This window comes from Epinephelus fuscoguttatus, linkage group LG9 (genome assembly GCF_011397635.1).
Source record: "Epinephelus fuscoguttatus linkage group LG9, E.fuscoguttatus.final_Chr_v1".
NCBI classification, from domain to species: Eukaryota; Metazoa; Chordata; class Actinopteri; order Perciformes; family Serranidae; genus Epinephelus; species Epinephelus fuscoguttatus.
Window position 1 is genome coordinate 1,453,099 of NC_064760.1, and position 20,288 is coordinate 1,473,386.

At 42.5% G+C, this 20,288-nt stretch overlaps 2 protein-coding genes across 2 annotated transcripts in view; one reads left to right on the top strand and one right to left on the bottom strand.

The window, feature by feature from the left end:
* tgfbi (transforming growth factor, beta-induced) overlaps nt 1-20,288 on the bottom strand; it is a 684,304-nt gene that overhangs the window by 61,971 nt on the left and 602,045 nt on the right. The window lies entirely within an intron of this gene.
* ccdc69 (coiled-coil domain containing 69) overlaps nt 1-20,288 on the top strand; it is a 33,309-nt gene that overhangs the window by 6,648 nt on the left and 6,373 nt on the right. The window contains exons 2-6 of the mRNA XM_049585708.1: nt 13,257-13,320; nt 17,673-17,848; nt 19,215-19,302; nt 19,620-19,693; nt 19,792-19,893. Coding sequence (XP_049441665.1) covers nt 13,257-13,320; nt 17,673-17,848; nt 19,215-19,302; nt 19,620-19,693; nt 19,792-19,893 — 504 coding nt within the window. The remainder of the gene's footprint in view (nt 1-13,256; nt 13,321-17,672; nt 17,849-19,214; nt 19,303-19,619; nt 19,694-19,791; nt 19,894-20,288) is intronic.

Genomic DNA, 20,288 nt, shown 5'->3' on the forward strand with positions numbered 1-20,288 from the left:
AAGTCAGCAGTTCACCTGCTGCAGGGTTTATAAGGGACACAGAGAACAAACTGCGAGGCTGCGTGTGATGGAGTTAAACTGCTCTTTTCCATGTCTTCTGTCCACTGTGCTGCAGGAAAGAGGTCACGTGTTTGAGTTTCTTTAATACAGCTCATTAACAAAAGAATAATCCAGCTGGTACCTCACTGTGTCCTGTGACATACAGGGCGGCCACAGGTGCTTAGAAAGTATTAAAATGTCTTAAATTCAGATTGAATGGGTCTTAAATGTTTTTAGTCACATCAGCGATATAGTTTGTTGTGTTGGTAAGAAACAGTTTTAACAGGAGGGAACAACGAGGTACACCTGTCTGTGTGCAGTGTCTTATTTTTGTGCAGTCACGCACTTAGATCACACAATAAATCTATGTCGATAAACTCAGAACTTACAAGACACACAGTGTGTGGAGGCTTTATTGTCTTCACAATTTATTGTTTCTTATCTGTGAAATTAAAGTAAATCAAAGCTTTGTTTCCACTGAGGGAAATGGTTTCAGCTCACAGAGACAGACAGGAGGTCTGCGTCACTGTGACACTGTGCAGTTACATTTCTGATTAGGTGCACGTCAGGCTACAGTGTAGTCTGCACGTCGACGCAGAGCCTGTGCCGTAGTTACGTCATCGATTCAATACAGAAGTTTAAATCCTCCATTAGCGTCCATCAGGCCTCCAATGCTGGGAAGCGGTGAGATCCCTGACCTTTAAAAGATGCAGCATTTTAAAGGCTCATTTCTGCTCCCTTCACCAACAAAAACAAACATGTTCATTTCAAACGTTGTCTCCATCACTGCCCACGACACAGGTGCATCCATTAGATGGCACTAGAGGACAGATTCAAAAGTTCCTGACAACAAGAAACAAAAATGACGGTGGAGGAGGTCTTCGTTATGCTCCTGTTGTAAACCTTGGAGCATAAATGAGCCCTTATGCAGGATTTATACTTCTGTGTCGAATCGACATCATATCTACGGCGTAGGCTGTGACAACGTAAAGCCTACGCTGTACCCCACGCCGTAGCCTGACGTGCACCTCCCCAGAAATGTAAAGGTGGTGGTGACAGTGTGTTTCTGTGAGCTGAAACCATTTCCCTCAGTGGAAACAAAGTGTGAACTTTTTTATGGTGAGTTTTTGGTCTGGCTGTATTCTTGTTCCCTACAGAACCAGCTCCTGTTGGTAACCAGCACCTTAAATGCCATTTGGAACATCTTGTATTGCATTGATCATTTCATTGATCAGTTTCATTGATCAGTTTCATTGATTAGTTTCAGAGGTGTTTAAACTGTAGCTTCAACAGATACCAGTTCTTACACTTTTTACCTTCCACAATGTCATAACATTGTATTGATGCACTTTATCTTTATACAGAGACACAGAAACATTGAACTCCAATTTGATGTTATTTTATTATGACTAATGATGGTATAGTCTAATGTGACTGACACTGATGGGTGAACATGAGCACCAGGAGAAAACTATGGGAGCTACTGAGGCCCAGCCATTATGTGTGGTTTTCTCCTGGTGCTCAGGTTCGCCCGTCAGCAAGTGAGTGAAAAAAAAACAACAAAAGTCCAGAAAAGTTAATAACTTACAAATTATGGTGAAAAAGTCGTTTCTAGCAACCCTAGAATTAAGATTAAAAATATTCACAAACAACAAAACACTTCTGGTTGCTGATACGTAGTGTTTAACTTTTGATTTAACACTAAAAATTCAAACCCTCGACTCAGAGCAGCATGTGTCACTGACACCAGACTCAGAGCGCAGCGGACCGGTGGAAAATGTCACCATCAGCATATTATCTTACATCAATAAAATCTATTTTATCATTATTTTGAGTCACATTGTTGAAAGAATTTAGTCGTCTGTGTTCAAGCAGGATAATAGGTCTCCATTCATTGCACGTCGGGCTTTCTATTTCCTTGTTGGAGATGGTGTTGTGTTCAAGGTCCCCCGAAAAAACAGGAGAAATAAAAAAGGCTGAATATTCAAAAAATAATAATTCACAATTGAATCCCGTGCCATCAAACGAAGCTTCGAAGCTTCGAATTTTTTGGGTCAGCCCTAGTAGCCAGACCATAAACTCACACTTTGTTTCCACTGAGGGAAATGGTTTCAGCTCACAGAAACAGACTGTCACTGCCACCTTTACATTTCTGGGGAGGTGCACGTCAGGACACGGCGTGGGGTACAGCATCAATTCAATGCAGGAGTATAAATCCCACTTAAGCCTCATTTCCTCGCAGTTCACTTCATTGTTTCTGTGTCCACAGTGTAAAGTTGTGGATGGTCCCAACAGAAGCGTTCCTTAGCGTCCCCATGTTTGGTCCCCCCTCTGTTGGGGTACCTAGCACACAGATCTGGTACTAAAAGGTGGAGCTGTGAACACTGCAGCATTATCAGAATGTGATGGACTTTGTATCTGCATGACGACACAGATCTGCAGCAGCAGGTTCAGATTCAATGAAACACTGCAGAGATAAAGTCAAACTGTCTTTGTAAACGTCTGTGGGAGCGTCATTGTTCTGGAGAACAGATGCTCTCTGCGGCTGTAAACGTGGAGTTTGGACGTTTAATTAAACGTCTCTAAATCATCTCATCTCCAAACGTCTGCTGCTCACATGTTGACGCTGCAACGTCTTCAGCTTTACAGCCACAGACATGTGAAGCTCCAACAGGTCTGAGACTCAGTCAGGACGTGACGTCTCTGATTTAAAGATGGTTTTACAAAGAATTTTGTATCAGAGGGCTCCAGTGTGTGTGGACTCAGTTCACTGCAGAGGATTGTGAGAATAAAGTCATGAGGCTTCAATAAAACAATAACTTAATTAATCCATGAGCCAACTGGTAATCTGCTTAAAATATTTTATCATAGATTTGTTGTTTCCAGATTCTTCACTGTGAGAATCTGCTGATTTTTTGTCTTTAAGCACAAAATCAAACCGACAGCTGAGACTTTGTGTTGTTGAACTGTTGGATGTTAACGGAGCGCTCATGTTGCTGCAGGTCGTTTCTCGCCTCCAGCCTGTCCAGTCGTCTCTGAGCCAACACATGGTCCATACGCAGACCCTGAACACCTCACTGTAAACCTGTCTGAGCTGTGGTGAGGTGTTAAAAACCCCACAGATCCTGAATGCCTCACTAAGCTGAGCTAAGGTGAGGTGTTACACACAGACTGTTGAACAGGTGACAGACTGCAGTGTGACTGAAGTGTTTTGAAAATACGAGTTGTCCCGACTTTAATCTGGAAACCTGAAATAATTGAACAGAGTTCAGCCTGAACAGTTTCAGTCTGACCTCCAGTGTTTGCAGTCAAACAGTTTCAGGCTGCGTTCACACTGAAGCTGAAACTTTAACACTCTGTTCTCCATTTTAAAACCTGCAGCAGGTCGAAGAGCTGAAGGAAACAGGATCTCTAACTTCCTACAGTCCGTTCAGATTTTAACGTCAGACTGAAGTAACGTGGTCACTGACTCGTCAAACTGCAGTTCAGGAGTTTCCAACACATCAAAGCAGAGAGTTTTGGGCTCTTTAAGCCTCCAGCTGCAGCAATATATTTATTATCAATTAATGTTCTGATTATTTAGTAAATTACGAGGGAAAATGTTCGTGACAACATCCTCCAAGTTCGCTGATAGTCTGCGATATAAAACATAAAATCACAAAATCCCATTATTGAAGTTTCTACTTTATGAATGACTTTAACAATTGATCAATTATTGAAATAGTTGGAAATTAATTTTTTATAAATCAGCTCATTAGTTGATCTGTTAACGGCTTCAGCTTCAGTAAGAACTGAGTTTGTTCTGTTCTTACAAGACAAATTATTACCAACATCTGAGTCTTTGGCCACGTCTCCTGGGGCGCGTCACATCTGAAAACGCTGTACACAGAGTGTCAGTAAAGGAGAGAGGTGAGGACATGTAGCACAGGGACGCTGGTTGGGATCAAACCCGCGGTCGCTGCTGTAAGGACACAGCCTCTGTAGGTGCCAGGGTCTCCAGGTGAGATACTGGGCGCCCAGAGTTTGTTTCCTCTCGTTTGGTGGGTGTGTCAGAGGTGTTAGCCAATCAGCAGGGACGTGTATGAACCAGATTCTGTCAGATCCTTATTTACTGTACAAACAGTTATTGTTTTTATTTATCATTTGCTTTGGCAGCGTAAACATGTGTTTCCCATGATGCCAATAAAGCTCCCTTGAATCGAGCTGAATTAAACCTCGCCATATTAAAGGCAGAGTGTTCAACACATCATCGTTACTGCTTCAATAAAGGTTTTGTCAGAGCTGAACGTAACCCTGGTCTTCATCAGTCAGATGCACCAGCTCAGTTATCATCACATGACCTCAGTGGGGATCATGACCTTTTGGTCATGTGATGATGTCACTGTCCACAGTCCAGTTTACATCACACAGGTTTATCATCGTCACAGTGAAGGAACAACATTCAGTATCGGCACCTTTTTTTGTTTTTTTCTTTCTTTTTTTTTTGCAAATTACTGAATTGGCATATTTGTGCTTTTTAAATGACAGATAATTCTTTGTGATGTCACAAACTCCGGCTGTCTGGATCTGAGTTTCTGAAACTGTTGTTTGTTCACTGCAGTTAAAGGCGGAAATGCTCAGATCACTGATGATATGTGCATATTAAAAACTCCATGTGGGCAGTAAACAAGGTTAAAGACTAAGTTTTTTAATTCGACATCAGAGCTGTTGAATGTTTCACCACAGAGACACACAGAAAGCTAACTGAGCTAACTGCTAACTGAGCTAACTGCTAACTGAGCTAATTGAGCTAACTGTCAGATTGTTCCAGAGAAGGTGTTTTTAATCTGACATCTGTGACGTCATGTAAAATTATTAAAAGTAACGAAATTCCTCTGACACGACCTCAGTCATGTGAAGACATTAGGCCTGTATCAGGCTGTGAACCAATCAGGACTGAGAGTTTTTACTAAAACAGACAAAACAGGAAGTGGAACAGATGAAAGAACAACCCACAACAGGTTTAAAACCACCTGTGGTCACGTGACCACACTCGCTGCTGAATCCTGTGTGTTTGTATCTGAGGTGTCTCTGCAGGAGAAAAACAAACTCGTGGTGTTTCCTGATCAGATCTGAAGCCACGGGGTCTCTTGTGACTTTTTATTTTCACTGATGAATTCACTGTTTATCTGCGTTACTATGGCAACGGGCTAACATGGACCATCATGATGCAATTCAGATCAGACAACAAGCAGAGGAGAGTCCTGCATTTACAGACCCGACAAAGTGAAAGTTCTCTCAGCTTCATGTAGTTAAAGTAACAGCAGTCAAAGTACTTGATGATGTTCAATAAAAAAAGTCTGATGGAGTAAAACTGTGTGTGCTGCAGTGAAACAACACTCAGTGTAGAAGAATCACACGTGGAGTAAGAGTTCATGTTGTGCAGTTAAAGTTCATGTTGTGCAGTTAAAGTTCATGTGATGCAGTAGTCCTCAGTATCTTCACATCTTTAATAAAATGCAGTGCAGTATCAGTACACAGTCGCGTGATGTGAGGTTCATGTGCGTCAGTGCAGGTGTACAATGTTCCCTACAGGCTGTAGTCTTCACCGTGTGTTCATATGCAGCTTTATGGCCGAGGTGCCGATGTAGCTGTAGCTCAGGAGGCAGAGCGGGTCGTCCACTAATCGGAAGATCCACTGTTCGCTCCCCGGCTCCTCCCGCCTGCATGTCGAAGTGTCCCTGGTCAACATACTGAAGCCCAAATTGCTCCTGATGGCTGTTCCATCTGTGTGAATGGTTACTGAGCAGCAGGTGGCACCATGTATGGTAGCCTCGGCCACCAGTGTGTGAATGTGTGTGTGTGAATGGGTGAATGTGACATGTAGGGTAAAAGCGCTTTGAGTGGTTAGAAGACCAGAAAAACACTGTGCAAGTGCAGAGAGGCGACACAGCAGGGGTCTTTCGTCCAGTTTGGTGTGTCTGGACCAAATGATGAGGCCTTGTTTACACACTTGATAGTGTTGACGCCATTCGGTCGGCGCTGTAAAGTATTGAAGTTCAAACTGTGACTTAAAATTGTAGTCAAATTGAATGGGAGCTGTGACATCACCGCCCAATGTGTTCACACCAAACACAATGTGAATTTTAACGTTGCATTACTCACACAAGTTTGAATGCTAGAATATTTTGTGTTGACTTGCTTCATACGTGTAAATAACTGACGTCATTGGCACGTGAAATTGCTGCATTGATGAATGAGCCTCTGCGTCATGTGTCCCTGGAGGATCTCAGTGCTGATTGGCTGTCGTGGGGCGAATTGGTCGCTGAAGTTCAGATTTTTCAACTCTCACGAATAAGTATATGATGTGAAATCACGCTACTTTATTCGTGCAGCTTCATTCGCTTCTTTCATGTTATTCCCGTCCATTGCGCCACCTGGAGGGCATTCGTGTCTAATTGCGTCTTTACTTTGACTTTACATGTTATTGAGTTGTGTGAACTGTTGTATTCACACCCGGTGTGAACACAACATGAGTCTGTTCTATAATCAGATTTTAAGATTGAGATCAGCAGATTGAAAATAAAACAAACAAACAAACAAACAGAGATAAAAGGAAATAAAGTTAACTGTTTCCAGGCTTTATACTAAGCCAAGCTAAGCTAAGCTAACTGTTAGTGACTGTAGCTTCATATGAACTGTGCAGACATGAGTCAGTCTGACTCTCAGAGGAGGAGGAGTGTATTTTTCCAAACTAGTCTTGTATTTAAACTTGTGTCTTAGTTTTTGTCATCTTTTTGTACTTCCTGAGTCCATTTTTTGTTTATTGATAATAAAACAAAGGTGTGGAAACAGATGAAACAGTCAGAAGATTTAATTTATAGAAAATAATCCCAGAGAAAAGCCACATGTAGATATTTTCCTCTCATCACTCCGTCCTGATCTAATGAGGTTTATTAAAGTTGTTATCGCAGCTTTATTGGAGTCAGACTCAGCTCGTAATCCTTCAGAGCAAACATGAATAAAGTGACTGTAAAACCTCAGACGTGCTGCTCGGCGACATCACAGCGAGCTTCTCTTTGATACCGTGACGGTTTGTCCTGCAGAAACATGGAGGACGCCACATGAAGAGTTGTTTTTGTCACAGCGAGCAGTTTAATGACACGACTCTGCGGTTGACTTAAAGACCGTCTCAGTCTCTGTGATGAATTTGCGTCCTCTGAAGGAGCAGCAGGTGGAGAGAGGATCTGAGGATCTGAGTCAGGAGCTGCTGGGGCAGGTTTTAAAGGAAGAGGACGGAGGTCAGGACAGAGCAGCTTCAGGCCTCAGAGTCCAGATCCTCCGTCCTGCTCCTCAGGGGGAAACGTGATGTACGATATTTGACACGTTGAAGGGAAATACAAGAGCTGCTCTTCGTCTCTGTGGGAGTTTAACCTCGTCCAGGAGATTCTTCACAGGACGACGAGCTGCAGGAACATTTAAACACCAGGGCGGACATTTTGTCAGGTAGCTGAGACTGAGAGTGTCCTGACGGGAAAACAGTGACGTGTTTGTTCTTTAAATCAGAGCAGAATAAAAACCAGGTTGAGATTTAAAGGTCCAAAGTCACAAACGTCCTCAAAGGTCTGCAGCGTTTTTTCATCCCTCTTTATCCTGTGGTTTTTCAGAGGAGGAAAACAGTCATTACTGTTGTTCAGAGACATGTTTGTCACTGACTCAGGCACACAGTCTCACACACAGGCCGCAGGAACACAGAGTTTAACTATAAACTGTTTACTGACTGATTTTATTCACCTCTGAGCCAGAAACACACTGAGCAGCACCCAGACAGATTCGTCTCAGAGTCTAATCTGAACACACAGAACTGAGACACATATTTTTAGATTCAGTGTGACTGAAAGTTTCTCAGGATATAATTAACTGTTATTTTCATCTTGTATTAGTGTTTATAAATCCACTTAGGACCCAGAGAAAAAAACCTGCTGCAGAACCTGATCTTGACCCACAATGATCCAGTGATGGTGGAGTGTTCGTCAGAGGGTTCACTGCAGACAGGAGCTGCTCTATATTTTGTTTTATTATTTACACAAACACACACATTGGGCTCGCTGCAGTAGTTTGTGTTACCACAGTTAAACTGACCCCACCATCGTCTTCTCTATGGCTGTGTGCTGCTGACAGCTGTGGCTGAAAGCATGATGTTTTCAGGTTGTCTGTCCCGTCAATATACAAGAACAATATCTCAAGAACACCTGAAGGGAATTTCATCAAATTTGGCACAAACATCCATTTGGACGCAACAATGATTTAGGGCTGGGCCATATAAGGACTATGTGAAATATCTATTTTCAAGTAGGATATAGATTTAGACAATGCCAAAAATCTCCATAGAGGGTGAAGCTCCGTTACACAGCGCCCACCTGTGTGCATCTTTCCCCTCTCACAGTGAACTGATTGGATTTTAGTGGTCGAAGGTCACCGTGACCTTGTGTGTCTCATTCTTGTGAATGCGATGTTTCAAGAGGGCCCTGAGCGGATTTCTAAATTTGGCACAAACGTCCCTTAGTCTAACAGATGCCACAGTGATAACCTGACGGTGATCTGCTCTGTTCATCAGCAGAGTAACAAGATTTAGATTTCACTGATCTCGTGACGAGAGTGTGGAGAGTTGACTGATGAGACGGTGACGGAGGATTTCTTGTCTCTCTGGTGATATTTAGGAGTTACGGTCAGCTTGGGCGATATGATCAGAGACTTGGGATGCACCCCATGGTTAAGGGAATTTGTATTTCCTAGGACAGCAAAGGTGTGACCCGCCCTACTCTCCCTCTGACTGGCTAGTACTCGTTACTGTGCTTCCTTCGTACGTCCGTCAGAGTATCATGGGAACTGTAGCTCCAAAGCACAAAACAATCCACTCTCACCTCACCTCACCTCACCTCACCTCACCTCACCTATGATCCTTTGACAATAATGTTTTGTTGTACCGTTTCGGTTCAGGTTAAGATGATCTCTGTTTCTGTTTAAATTGAAGATGTTCTCACGCCTCAGTCTCGTTGATTGAACTCTGTTAAATCAGAGCGATGTGTTTCCTGTTCTGGTGCCCTGCAGAGTCAGAGGTCAGAGGTCGGCTTTAACTGTAACTGTGTGAATGTGTCCAGTCAGCCCGTTGAAACACTGATAGGCTGTGTCTGATTAAGGAGACGTCTCATTCTGGTGATGTGTCAGCATCCTGTGTACTACAGCAGCATGACATCACATCCTGTTCTGGAGTTCTCACATTGACAAGACTTTATTCAGTTTGTTGATCAGAAGCTGCTTCGTAGAACGTTAACAAAGAGACTAATAATTCATACCAACAATATTAATGAATGTGTCCATAGAGGCAGAACTGAATCAGTTTATTGGTTAATAGGAATGTAAATCATTTTCATCATGATACGATATTATATCAGTTCTTTCGACACTGATCCTGGGAACTTGAGTCTGACATCAGGTTACATGTCTGCAGACTGTACGATGACGGCGCCGACTGAATCACAGGCTACAACGTACGAGTGATGCTGCAGGGTTATTACTGCTCCAACTGCAGAGCACAACATAGAGGGGCACATTAACAAAATTAATACAGTTATTATTGTTATTATTATTATAATTAGAAATAATAATAAAATTAATAAAATGTCAGAAAAAAATTAAAAAACGTTTTAAAAATGTTATCAGAATGTCCGAAAAATACTATTAAAATATCTGAGAACAAAAAGTTGTTAAAATGCCCAAATAATGTTAATTAAATGTCCTAAAATATTAATAAAATGTCTGAAGAAATGTTGGTGAAATGTCCAAAAATATTATGAAATAAAAATTATTGAAGTGTCAGAGAAGCAATAGTATTAATATTATTAAGATGTCCAAAAAATAAAACACAAAACGTTTGAAAAACTGTTAAAGAAATGTCGGAAAATAATAATAATAATAATAATAATAATAATAATAATAATAATAAAAGAAGTTGATAAAATGTCAGAATATATTATTAAATTGTCCAAAATGTTGGAGGGAAAAAAAAATGTGATGACGTCTGTTTGGACGTTTTCTTGACTTGATTTCTTGATGACTAAAATAATTATGATCCATCTACACTGACTCCTCGTCACTGAGCTGTGGTTTGAAATCAGAGATGATTCATGAAGTTGAGACTGAGCGTCGTCTCTGAGGAACCAGACGAGGAGTTCAGGTTCGTCCTGACGGTGAAGTGCTGTGCAAACACAGCGGAGGAGCCTCAGCTCTGATTTATGACCTCCTCTGTAAAATGTGACGGAGGGCCTCTGCAGCGCCTGCAGGAACACATGCTTCTCCTCTTCCTCACCAGCCTCCTCTTCCTCCTCCACAGATGTTTAGATGAACTCAGCCACGTGTTGAAACCAGAGATATTTATTGTTCCTGCTCAGAGTTTAAATAAAGTCGGTGTCCAGTTTATACTGTGTGTGTGTGTGTGTGTTAGGGTGTGTTAGAGTGTGTTAGAATGTGTGTATGTTTAGGGTGTGAGTGTTTGGTCTCACTCTGCTTGAGTAATGTGTGGGTGTGAGGCAATACAGTAAGCATTTCAGTGTGTAGTTCCTTTGTGTGTATGTGTGTGTGTTTTTTTAGTCCCAGTGTTCTTGTGCAATGTCCATGTGTGTGTGTGGATGTTTGGATACACGCCCAAGCTTGTGTGTGTGTGTGTGTGTGTGTGTGTGTGTGTAATCCATCACCCCCTCACCAGTGAATAACACAGTTTAACCAGTAGGAGAGTTTCACTGCAGTGAAACCTGAAAGTTTCTGCTGATGTTCACGTACAGAATGCACACACACACATACACACACACACACACACACACACTCTGATGTCTGATGTCCGTCAACAATAAACATCTTTAAAACCGAGTGCTGGTTTCTTCAGAGTGAGGCCATGTTGGGAGGACACACTGTGATTGGAGGCTCGAGCTAACGTTAGCTACATAAAGATGAAGCTGCAGCTGTTAGCTTTTAGCTCCTGTTAGCAGAAGGCTAACTGTTAGCATCATTTTCTCTCCACTAGTGTTGTCACGATACCAAAATCTTTGTTTCGGTACCAATACCAATATGAATTTCGATACTTTTCGATACTCTTCGGTGCTTTTCCTAAGGAAAAGTCCTTTTGGATACAAACCTGTAGAACAATAAATAGTAGGGGTGTAACAGTACCAAAAAATCATGGTTCGGTCAGTACCTCGGTACAGACGTCACGGTTTGGTTGCTCAAATGTTTCACCAAGCTGGCGTTGTCTCGTGTTGTCTCCTTTTGCGAGGCAGACTTTCTCTTGTCTTTTTTCACGTGCGCCAGCTGCAGATGTTGATACAGGTGTTGTCATACACACCACTTGTGCAATCTGTGCTCCAATAGGAACAAGGAAGGCGTTTGTGTGCATAAATGAGTAAAATAAATTAACTAAATTAATGAATTGAATCAATTTCAAAGTAGCGGTATTTTCCAAATGCAGTATAGTACCGTTTGGAATACTCTAGTACCACGGTACTATTTTAGTACCGGTATACCGTGCAACACTACTCTCCACTGATACTGATGCGTGTTTTATTTAGTTCATTATCAGACTCTGTTCGATCAGTTCGTCTTCCTGTGTCGGGCGTCTGCAGTGTGAACAGTTGTTGTCACTACTGGAACTTTCTCAGACTGACACCATCTGACGTGCACCATCTGACGTGCACCATCTGACGTGCACGCTCATCTGCTTCAATAGTTAAACTGTGCGTTCTTTATCTTCCATAAAGCCTCTGATGACGGCGCAGGATGACACACCTCCTGTTGTGTTGTGTTACACACTGTAAACAGGCTGATGAATGTGCAGGTATGAGGAGGTGGAGGAGGAGGAGGTGGAGGAGGAGGAAGGTTTCTTAATCAGCAGAGTAAACAAACAAACAAACAAACAGTGGCCCTGTTGTGTTGGAGCAGCAGTTATGTAACAGAGGAAAAAGCAAAGCTGCAGCGTCATGTGGAGACTAATGAGGGTCAGAGTCAGACCTCCATCAGCTGCTTTCATAACCACCTCACTGACCCAGTTAGACGGCTCCGACCCAGAGCTGCCGCTGCTGGGAGGCCTCAGAGGGGCCAAACTCTGAACCACCAAACCTCCTGCTTCATGTTCCTCACACACTTCAGTCTGAAACTGTGAGCTCAGGAAACTAATATTATTACACCTTCTTATAACCCTCACATCACTGCTGCTGACAGGAGTGAAACAGGAAGTCAGGAACAAATCAGTCTGCTGGTATCGTCCTCCACTTCTCTGTCACCCAAACATGGTCACTTCTGACTCCAAAGATATCAACAGGCAAAATGATGAACTCAAGGAGCCTTTCCAAAACTCAGTGACTCCGTCGTGGAGTGTAACTCTGTTTGTATTCTCCGTCACAGCTGAATGACGCTCCTTCGTCAAGGCGGAGGACATAAACACAGCTCTGGGACAAACGTCTCTCTGCAGCAGAAAGAGAGAATGTCCTAACTTTTCATAACCATGGAGAAGAATAAAATTTAATTCAATTAATTTATGTCCGTCATATGTATTTTTCACACTTCTGTTTAATCTGTATGAGCTTCTGTTGTTTATCTGAATTTTTGTATGCTATGTTTTTGGGCGACTGCGGCTCAGAGACAGAGCAGCTCGTCAACTAATCAGAGGATCAGAGGTTCGATCCCCGGCTCCTCCGCTCCACGTGCTGATGCATCTTTGGGCAAAATACTGAACCTGTGTGTGAGAGTGTGTGAATGGTTACTGGTGGCAATTTGTATGGTAGCCTCCGCCACCAGTGTGTGAATGGGTGAATGTGACGTGGTGTAAAAGTGCCTTGAGTGTACAGAGGAGTAGAAACTCCAGATTTGGTCTGCAGAGGTTTGAGGGTCTTTATTTTCAAGGTTCCTAATCGCCGCAGTCGTGTTGATGTCAGGTAGTAGTTGTTATATGTTTAAAACAAACATGTAGAACAGATGAAACCTAACTTTGAACGAGGTGATTTAATGTAACCAAACATTCACCACTTCATAAACATTCACCATATTTGTCCTTAAACTTGGAGCTCTGTGTCTGTGTTGATTCTGGAGGACTGACGCAGGTCTGAGGTGAAACCTTCCAGACTCTCCTCATATCAGACCCGTTTGTTGACGCTATCACTGAAACCTTCTTCTCTTCCTGTCGTTATCAGAAGAAAAGCAAAGGCAAGAAGGGCGAGAAGAACCAGAAAGAGAGCGGCCGCCGAGATGACGGAGGTGAGTGTGTTCAGTATATGTGTGTGTGTGTGTGTGTGTGTGTGTGTGTGTGTGTGTGTTTCCTCCTCTGACGGATTGCACCCTCTGTATGTTCTCTCACTTCCTGTTTTCTGACCTAAATGTCATGAGAATCATCTGCAGTCAGAGACATTTATATGAACACGCCGCTCTGACTGTGTCAACCTGCGGCAACACTACGTCAACGCTACGGCGCCGCTGTGGAGAGAGAAGCACCTGCTGTACACGCACGACAAAGGAGCTGCTGTTTGTCTGGATTAAAGTCACTTTAACGCTCAGTAGAGGAGTGTGTGTTACACTGACAGGAACTGAATCACTGATGTGCTGGAAAATAATTCATGAGGAACTGTGAAACTAAATATTCAGATTATAATTACCTCGAGAAAAAACTGTATTTCTACAACATGTAAATCATAAATCACATGTTATTTAAGAATGACTCACTGAATATAGTGTAGAAATATAAATGTAATAGAGCTTTTTATCCATAAAAAATATGCAGCTCTTCTGTTTACTGTCAGTTGTTGACAGAAGTTTTGACCTCTCCAACATGACGCTGACATTCATGTTAATGTACGATACAGCAGCCAATGAGGCCTCTACGTCTCTGTATCTGTCATCCGTCATCTGTAGACCCAAAACTCTGAACATCTTTGTCTCAGTTGAAAATAAGCAAATAACTGATCAGTAGAAGTGACACAAAGTCATTGATATTTTTTTTGACATTACGAACAGCCAGATTGTTTCGACATGGTTCTTACATCCCTGAAACTCTGCCGCTCGTCTCTTTGTTCACATACAGAGATTTAATGTGTTAAAAATAAACAGGACAGAATATCAAGATCATTTCAAATCCTATGAAACTTTTTATTTTCATTGAAAACTGCATCAGAACAGTCAGAACGTTTTTGAGCTGCTGCAACTTTCTGAAAATTGCAATATGTGACGTGTTTCACATGATGTCTGTAAAACAGGATTAAAATCAGACTCAGAGCAGCTGATATTAAACAACATGAGGAGAGTAAATAAGATAAATGAGTTTATGGAGCTGCAGGAGGCTCAACAGTGACAGAATCTCCTGTGAACGAGGGCATTGAACTCACCACAGGTGATACAGGTACGTTAGTTTGAGCTGAGGTGACCGAACGACCATCTGACTCAGCGCAGACAGGAAGTCACCTCACACTCACTGTACCTCGTTTCCTCCAGTTTATGAGCAGCCGGTTCAGATTAAAGCTCATTTAAAACAGGATGGATCGAACACGCTGACGTCATCGCTCTGTGTGAATCACCGTGGACGCACAGTCACAGATGTTAGTGCACAAAATAACTGGTTATAAGTCAGGGAGGAAAACTGAAGAGGAAATATCAGACTCTAAAAGATGGTTTAAAGTCGTTCTGCATGTTTTACTCCTCTCCTACAGATCACATGTAAATTAGGAACTGACATTCTTTAGTTTAAATGTGAAAAAAGACATCAAACTATCAGTGTGGGCGAATAACACCAAAGATATGAGCAATAAAACGGTTAAACACAGTGAGTGAGTCCTCACAGATACTGTGATCGATCTTCTTCCTCCTCCATTGTTAAAAACACGTCAGTGAGCCACGTGCTCCTTCATCACCATCAACACACACACTGGTTTATTTACAGCTACAGCTCCAAACATGGATTAATCCACCGCGGAAAATAGTCCCAACAGATCAGACATATGATTGGCAGAGGACAAAAAAAGGCAGAAACCTTGATAATAACACCGCTGTTTATTTATAGTTCACTCTGATGTGTCAGAGAAAAACGGGAAAAAAGAGTAGAATAAGACATACTGTAATGAAATTATTATCGTCAATACTGGTTAAGGTGCGGACACACCAAACCGACATCAAAGAACTAGCGGCGACAAAAGCCAACTGTTGCGTCGTCTACGTCGCCTCACGTCGCCCTGTGTCAGTTGCATTTGAACACACTACACGGACTACATCCGACGGCCAAGTAGCACGTACGTTCTGCGTCTGCGTGAGAGAGAGCGGAGTGAGAGAGTGGTACATCCTGTCAGCCGAGGGGTTTCCTATCTGTGCAGCCGAGCACCGCAGCACCTCCACGGACTATTACATCCAGACGGTCCCGGTGTTTCCTCCGCAGGCTCCACTTCACTCAGCTGCCCGATAAACCCGCTGCTTCTTCCCACTTTAACCTGAATAACAAACCAGGGCTCGGTGCTCCGGTTGGATCCAAACGGAGAGCCGGGGCTAGCTCAGAGACTAGCGGAGGCTAACTGGCTGTGCTTCCCTCCGGTCATGCTGCGACTAATGCTCCGCTAGCCGCTCCCAGCTAGCTCCGGTTTGTTATTCAGGTTAAAGTGTGAAGAAGAAAAGCCGCCGATGTGCCAACGGTGCGGGACACATAGCAAAAACTAGGGCGACAGACGATCAACAACGGCCCGACTTTGGTCGACGGCCGACCGTCGGCTTGGTGTGTCAGGGCCTTTAGATTTACTGAGGCTGTTCTCATGTACTGTTTGTACTCTTAGAATTAGAAAGGCACCAAACTTCGTACATATCCCAGATATCATGGAGGTCTGTTAGGACTGACTCACAGACGGAGTCAGCCTCCAGTGGCCGTCAGAGGAACTGCAGTTTGTAGCTTCATGTTTCAGCCTCAGGCGTCGCAGCTTGGTTCCATATTGGGGGTTTTTTCTGTATCACATGAACGTTCACTGTCTGACTCTCGTTAAACTCGTCTTTGTGTCTGTCACACAGCAGCAGGATGAAACTTCCGCTGCTCTTTGTTTAAAAATCAGTTCATCTTCCGACAGGCTGGAACCTGTTGACTCTTCACAAACACTCAGACGCAGCAGCACAGTGACGTTATACAGTCCGTCTGTTTATTCTCTGTGTTGGATAAAGGTCTGTGCATTTTAAATAACATGTTAAATATCCACCAGACTGCGACACACAGTTTAATGTTGTTTAAGGGGCTCGAAATAAAGAAATATTCAGGTTTTTACAGTGTTGATAATTATTTTAATTAAAGTTAAAAACTTTGTTTTGAGTTGAAGCCTGAAGACATGAAGTCCAACCTGGAGACGTCTCTGAACCTGAATGAAGTGTGTGTGTGTGTGTGTGTGTGTGTGTGGGCGTGTGTCTGCATGTCGATGATGTAATCGACAGGTGGAAATTAAATAACAGTCAGAAACACTTCCTGAACGTTGTTTCCCAGTTTGAGTTTAACTCTTCAGCTGCTGAAGAAACATGAAGTGAAAGAACTAGCTCAAGTACTTCAGTACAGAAGTGATGTACTTCTGCTTTACTTTCTGTCATGTGACTTTCTGCTTCTCCTGCACTACATTTATCTGACAGCTTTAGTTATTTACAGGTTAAAACATGAAGCGCGTTCAGTGATGTTAGATTCAACATGTTTATATACAGAGTCCAGGTCATGAAAAGGTTCACAAAGTTTTGTCCATTAAAACGTGAGGGAACTCGGAGAGTCACACACGTTTGTTCTCTGCAGCCTGGACTGATTCAAAGATTCATCCTGCAGGTTAACAGTCTGAAGGTTTCAGATTCAGATAAAAGTGCATAAAGGAAAGAAAAAAATCTGAAGAGCAGAAACTAAACTGTGAAAACTATAATTTTACTAAAGAAGATTTTCAGTGCAGAGTAGTCAAAGCTCTGGGCTTCATGTCCAAGTCCTCAGGAGTTTAGTTTATTAAAGGAGCAGTTCAGTGTTTTGGTTCTGGATTCACACACCACTAAATTTTGGGACTCATGGGAGACTTGAAAAAATCCAAATTCAGTTTGTAACACAGGTTAAGTCACCTGTATGTCTTCATTTAAGAGAAACATCGACTGCAAAATCAGATTAAAGTAGGCCTGCCTGCCTCACACACCTCCCTCGCTACGTGACGCAGGTGGCCAGGCCCAGCGCACCAAACCCAGGTCCGCGGGAGAAGGGAGCCTGGCGGGCCTGGGTTTGGTGCGCTGGGCCTGGGAGCTGCCGGCCCTCCCTCTTCCCTCTAATGTTTATACATACTATATAACATTATATACACAATAATAGATGGATTAGCAACTGTTTTACTTCTGACAATAAATAGTTTCCATCCTAGACTTGTATGGCTTTTTAAATTGTTTTAATTAAGGTGTAAAAAAAAAAAGAAAGAGAGAAGACAATACCGCGATATCATACCGTCACCACATCCCCCCCAAAATAATACTGTGATACTGATTGTAGGCCGTACCGCCCAGCCTTAGTTCATGACTGTGAGGGTTTAGCAGACACTTATATTATTCATAAATTAAAATATTCATACACACGTTCATGTCTTCAGCTGCAGGTAAACGCACGTCAGGTGAGCCGGACGTCTGTCTGGAGAAGCAGCTGGAGCGCTTTGAGTGGCAGCTGAGGATTTTAAAGGAGGCCAATGGGAACCCAGAGAGGGCGGAGCTTCTGAGACACCACGCAGATGAAGAGGTGTGCGCCCTCGTCCTGAGCATCCTCGACAAGGTGAGAAGGTCGTTTCTCAGGATCCATTAAACTTTACTGATCTTTACATGTAGACAAAACCCGATACAGTAAAGATAAGGTGAGGTTTGTAAACTGATTGATGGAGGAGTTCAGTGTGTCGGAAGAAAAAACAAAAATGTCACTTTTTAAAAATATTTGAATTCAGCTGAATTTGGGGGGAAATGAGATATTTGAACTGTAATGGTCTGTTTGAATAATTAGTGGGCATATTATATTGTGCTGTTTACTGTATCTGTATCTCTGAATATTACTGTTATTATACATTTTATTATTTTACTATTTTTATTGCTGTCAGATAAAAATAGTGCTGTGAATGTACAACATGTCCCTCAGAGGTGAAGTGGTGTAGAAGTATTAAGTAGCAAACAATAGGAATACTCAAAGTTAAAGTACCTTAAATTTATACTTAACTTAAATAAATGTACTTATTCCATCCTGCTGTTGCTCCCGTGCAGCAGGTTCAACACACAGACTTTATAAAATAACAGACGTAGCTTCCATGACTGCTGGGTTGTGGACTCCTGTTTTGAAACATTTTGGGCGTCGCCATCTTGGGTTTTTGGAACCAGGAGTGACCATATTTGGACAATAGGGTGGAGCTGTGGAGGAGCGAGGGGTTGATAGATACTAGTCAGGGGGCGTGGTGAGGGCGGAGTCAGCCTGTAAACGCTGGGAGGTGCAAACAAGAATCACTATTACATTTACTTTTGATGTGATTAATTAAAGTCAACATAATATAAGTACCCTGCAGCCATTAACGACTAATAATAGACTAACATCATGTTTTGTAAATTCCATGAGACAGTGTAGCAGCGCCAGCGTGACTCAACACCATTAACAGATGATAAAACGTTATTAAGCAGAGATTTACCGCCTCATGAACTACAGGTCCCTGCAGGCTCACAACTTTTTACCAGTGGTTAAACAGTCTAACGCTGTTTGGATAAAGACTCAGATTAAACATGTTTATTTCTACATGTCTGTGTATGTTCAGTAGAGTCAGTCACAGAGAGCAGCACACGAATGAACACGATGTCACAGTCACATGACTTATCTGGCAGAGGGAGTAAACTCTGCTCAGTGATGAGAAACTCAGTCAGAGTTTATTTATAGACGTGATTCTGCCGACCGGTCGGGTTGAGGCAGCAGCTGTGAACGTCTCTGGTTACTGTTCATGATAAACTCTGTTTACACTCTGCATTCAGACTGATGTGGTCACAGTGACAGTGGGCGTCCAGTGTTTCCACAGACGTCATGAGTGTCATCATCATTTCCCCTCTGAGGGTCAGTGAGTTTATCTTTAGTCTCAGCTGAAAGCGCTCTCCTGTCTGACGGGATCTTTCAGGTGAAAACAGAGACGACGGCTGATCTGAACGTGCTGCATGAACAGAGGAGTCAAACTCTGACTGAGGAACATGAGAGGAGCGTGGAAGGTAACGAACCGCAGACACAGCAAGACGATAAGAAATATAATGACGTACTTTTGTGATTAAAAACAACCTATTATGACATCTTTTAGAGTTTTGCTTTTTATGTCAAAAAGTTTTATTTTCAAGGTTTAAATTTGTGCTTATTAACCAGGAGTCACTGAGGGAGTTTCAGGGGTCCTTAGAAAAATGGGGAAGGTTTCTTTTTTCTTTCTTTTTTTTTTTTTTTTAACTATTTTCATTCTACGTAAATAAACCAATCGTATGACCAACATTTGTCCTGTTATTTTTTTTTTTTTTATTTTTTTTTTTTTTTTTTGCAGAGCTGCAGAAGAAACACAAACAAGAGAAAACTGAACTGACAGAAAAGTTTCAGGCGTCTGAAAACGTCCTCAAGGTAAAAAGAAGAAATGTCATTTCACACCTGCAGACGTGGAAGTGTGTGTTTAATGACTCTACAGTAACATTAATGTTTAATCTGTGATGTGACTGAAGGCTGAGGTGGAGCAGCTGTCAGCAGAGCTGCAGGTTTACAACGAGCTGAAGAGGAGAGTTCACGAGTCTACGTTTAAGAAAGACCTGCAGAGAAATATTAAGGTGGGTTCACACTCAGGTGTTCACTGCCATCTGTGACATCACCAATGTTCTGTTATTCTCAGGCTAAAAAGCAGCTCCAGGCCAACGGCGTCCTGTCGGCCCGGGGACAATTGAAAACATGTATGGGACAAACAGATGCCGTCGGGACAAAAGGACGCAGTAACTCACGATCGACACATCAGAAAACACACAATATTGTTTCCCTGAAAATGTTTCATGTGAACAGCAAATCTGTGATGTCATCAGCAGAAGGAGAGCTAGTTAACCTTAGCTGTTAGCAGCTAGTTAACCTTAGCTGTTAGCAGCTAGTTAACCTTAGCTGTTAGCTGTAAGTTAATGTTAGCTCTTCGCTGTTAGCAGCCGGTGTTTGCAACAACCAGTGAGTTGCATTGTGA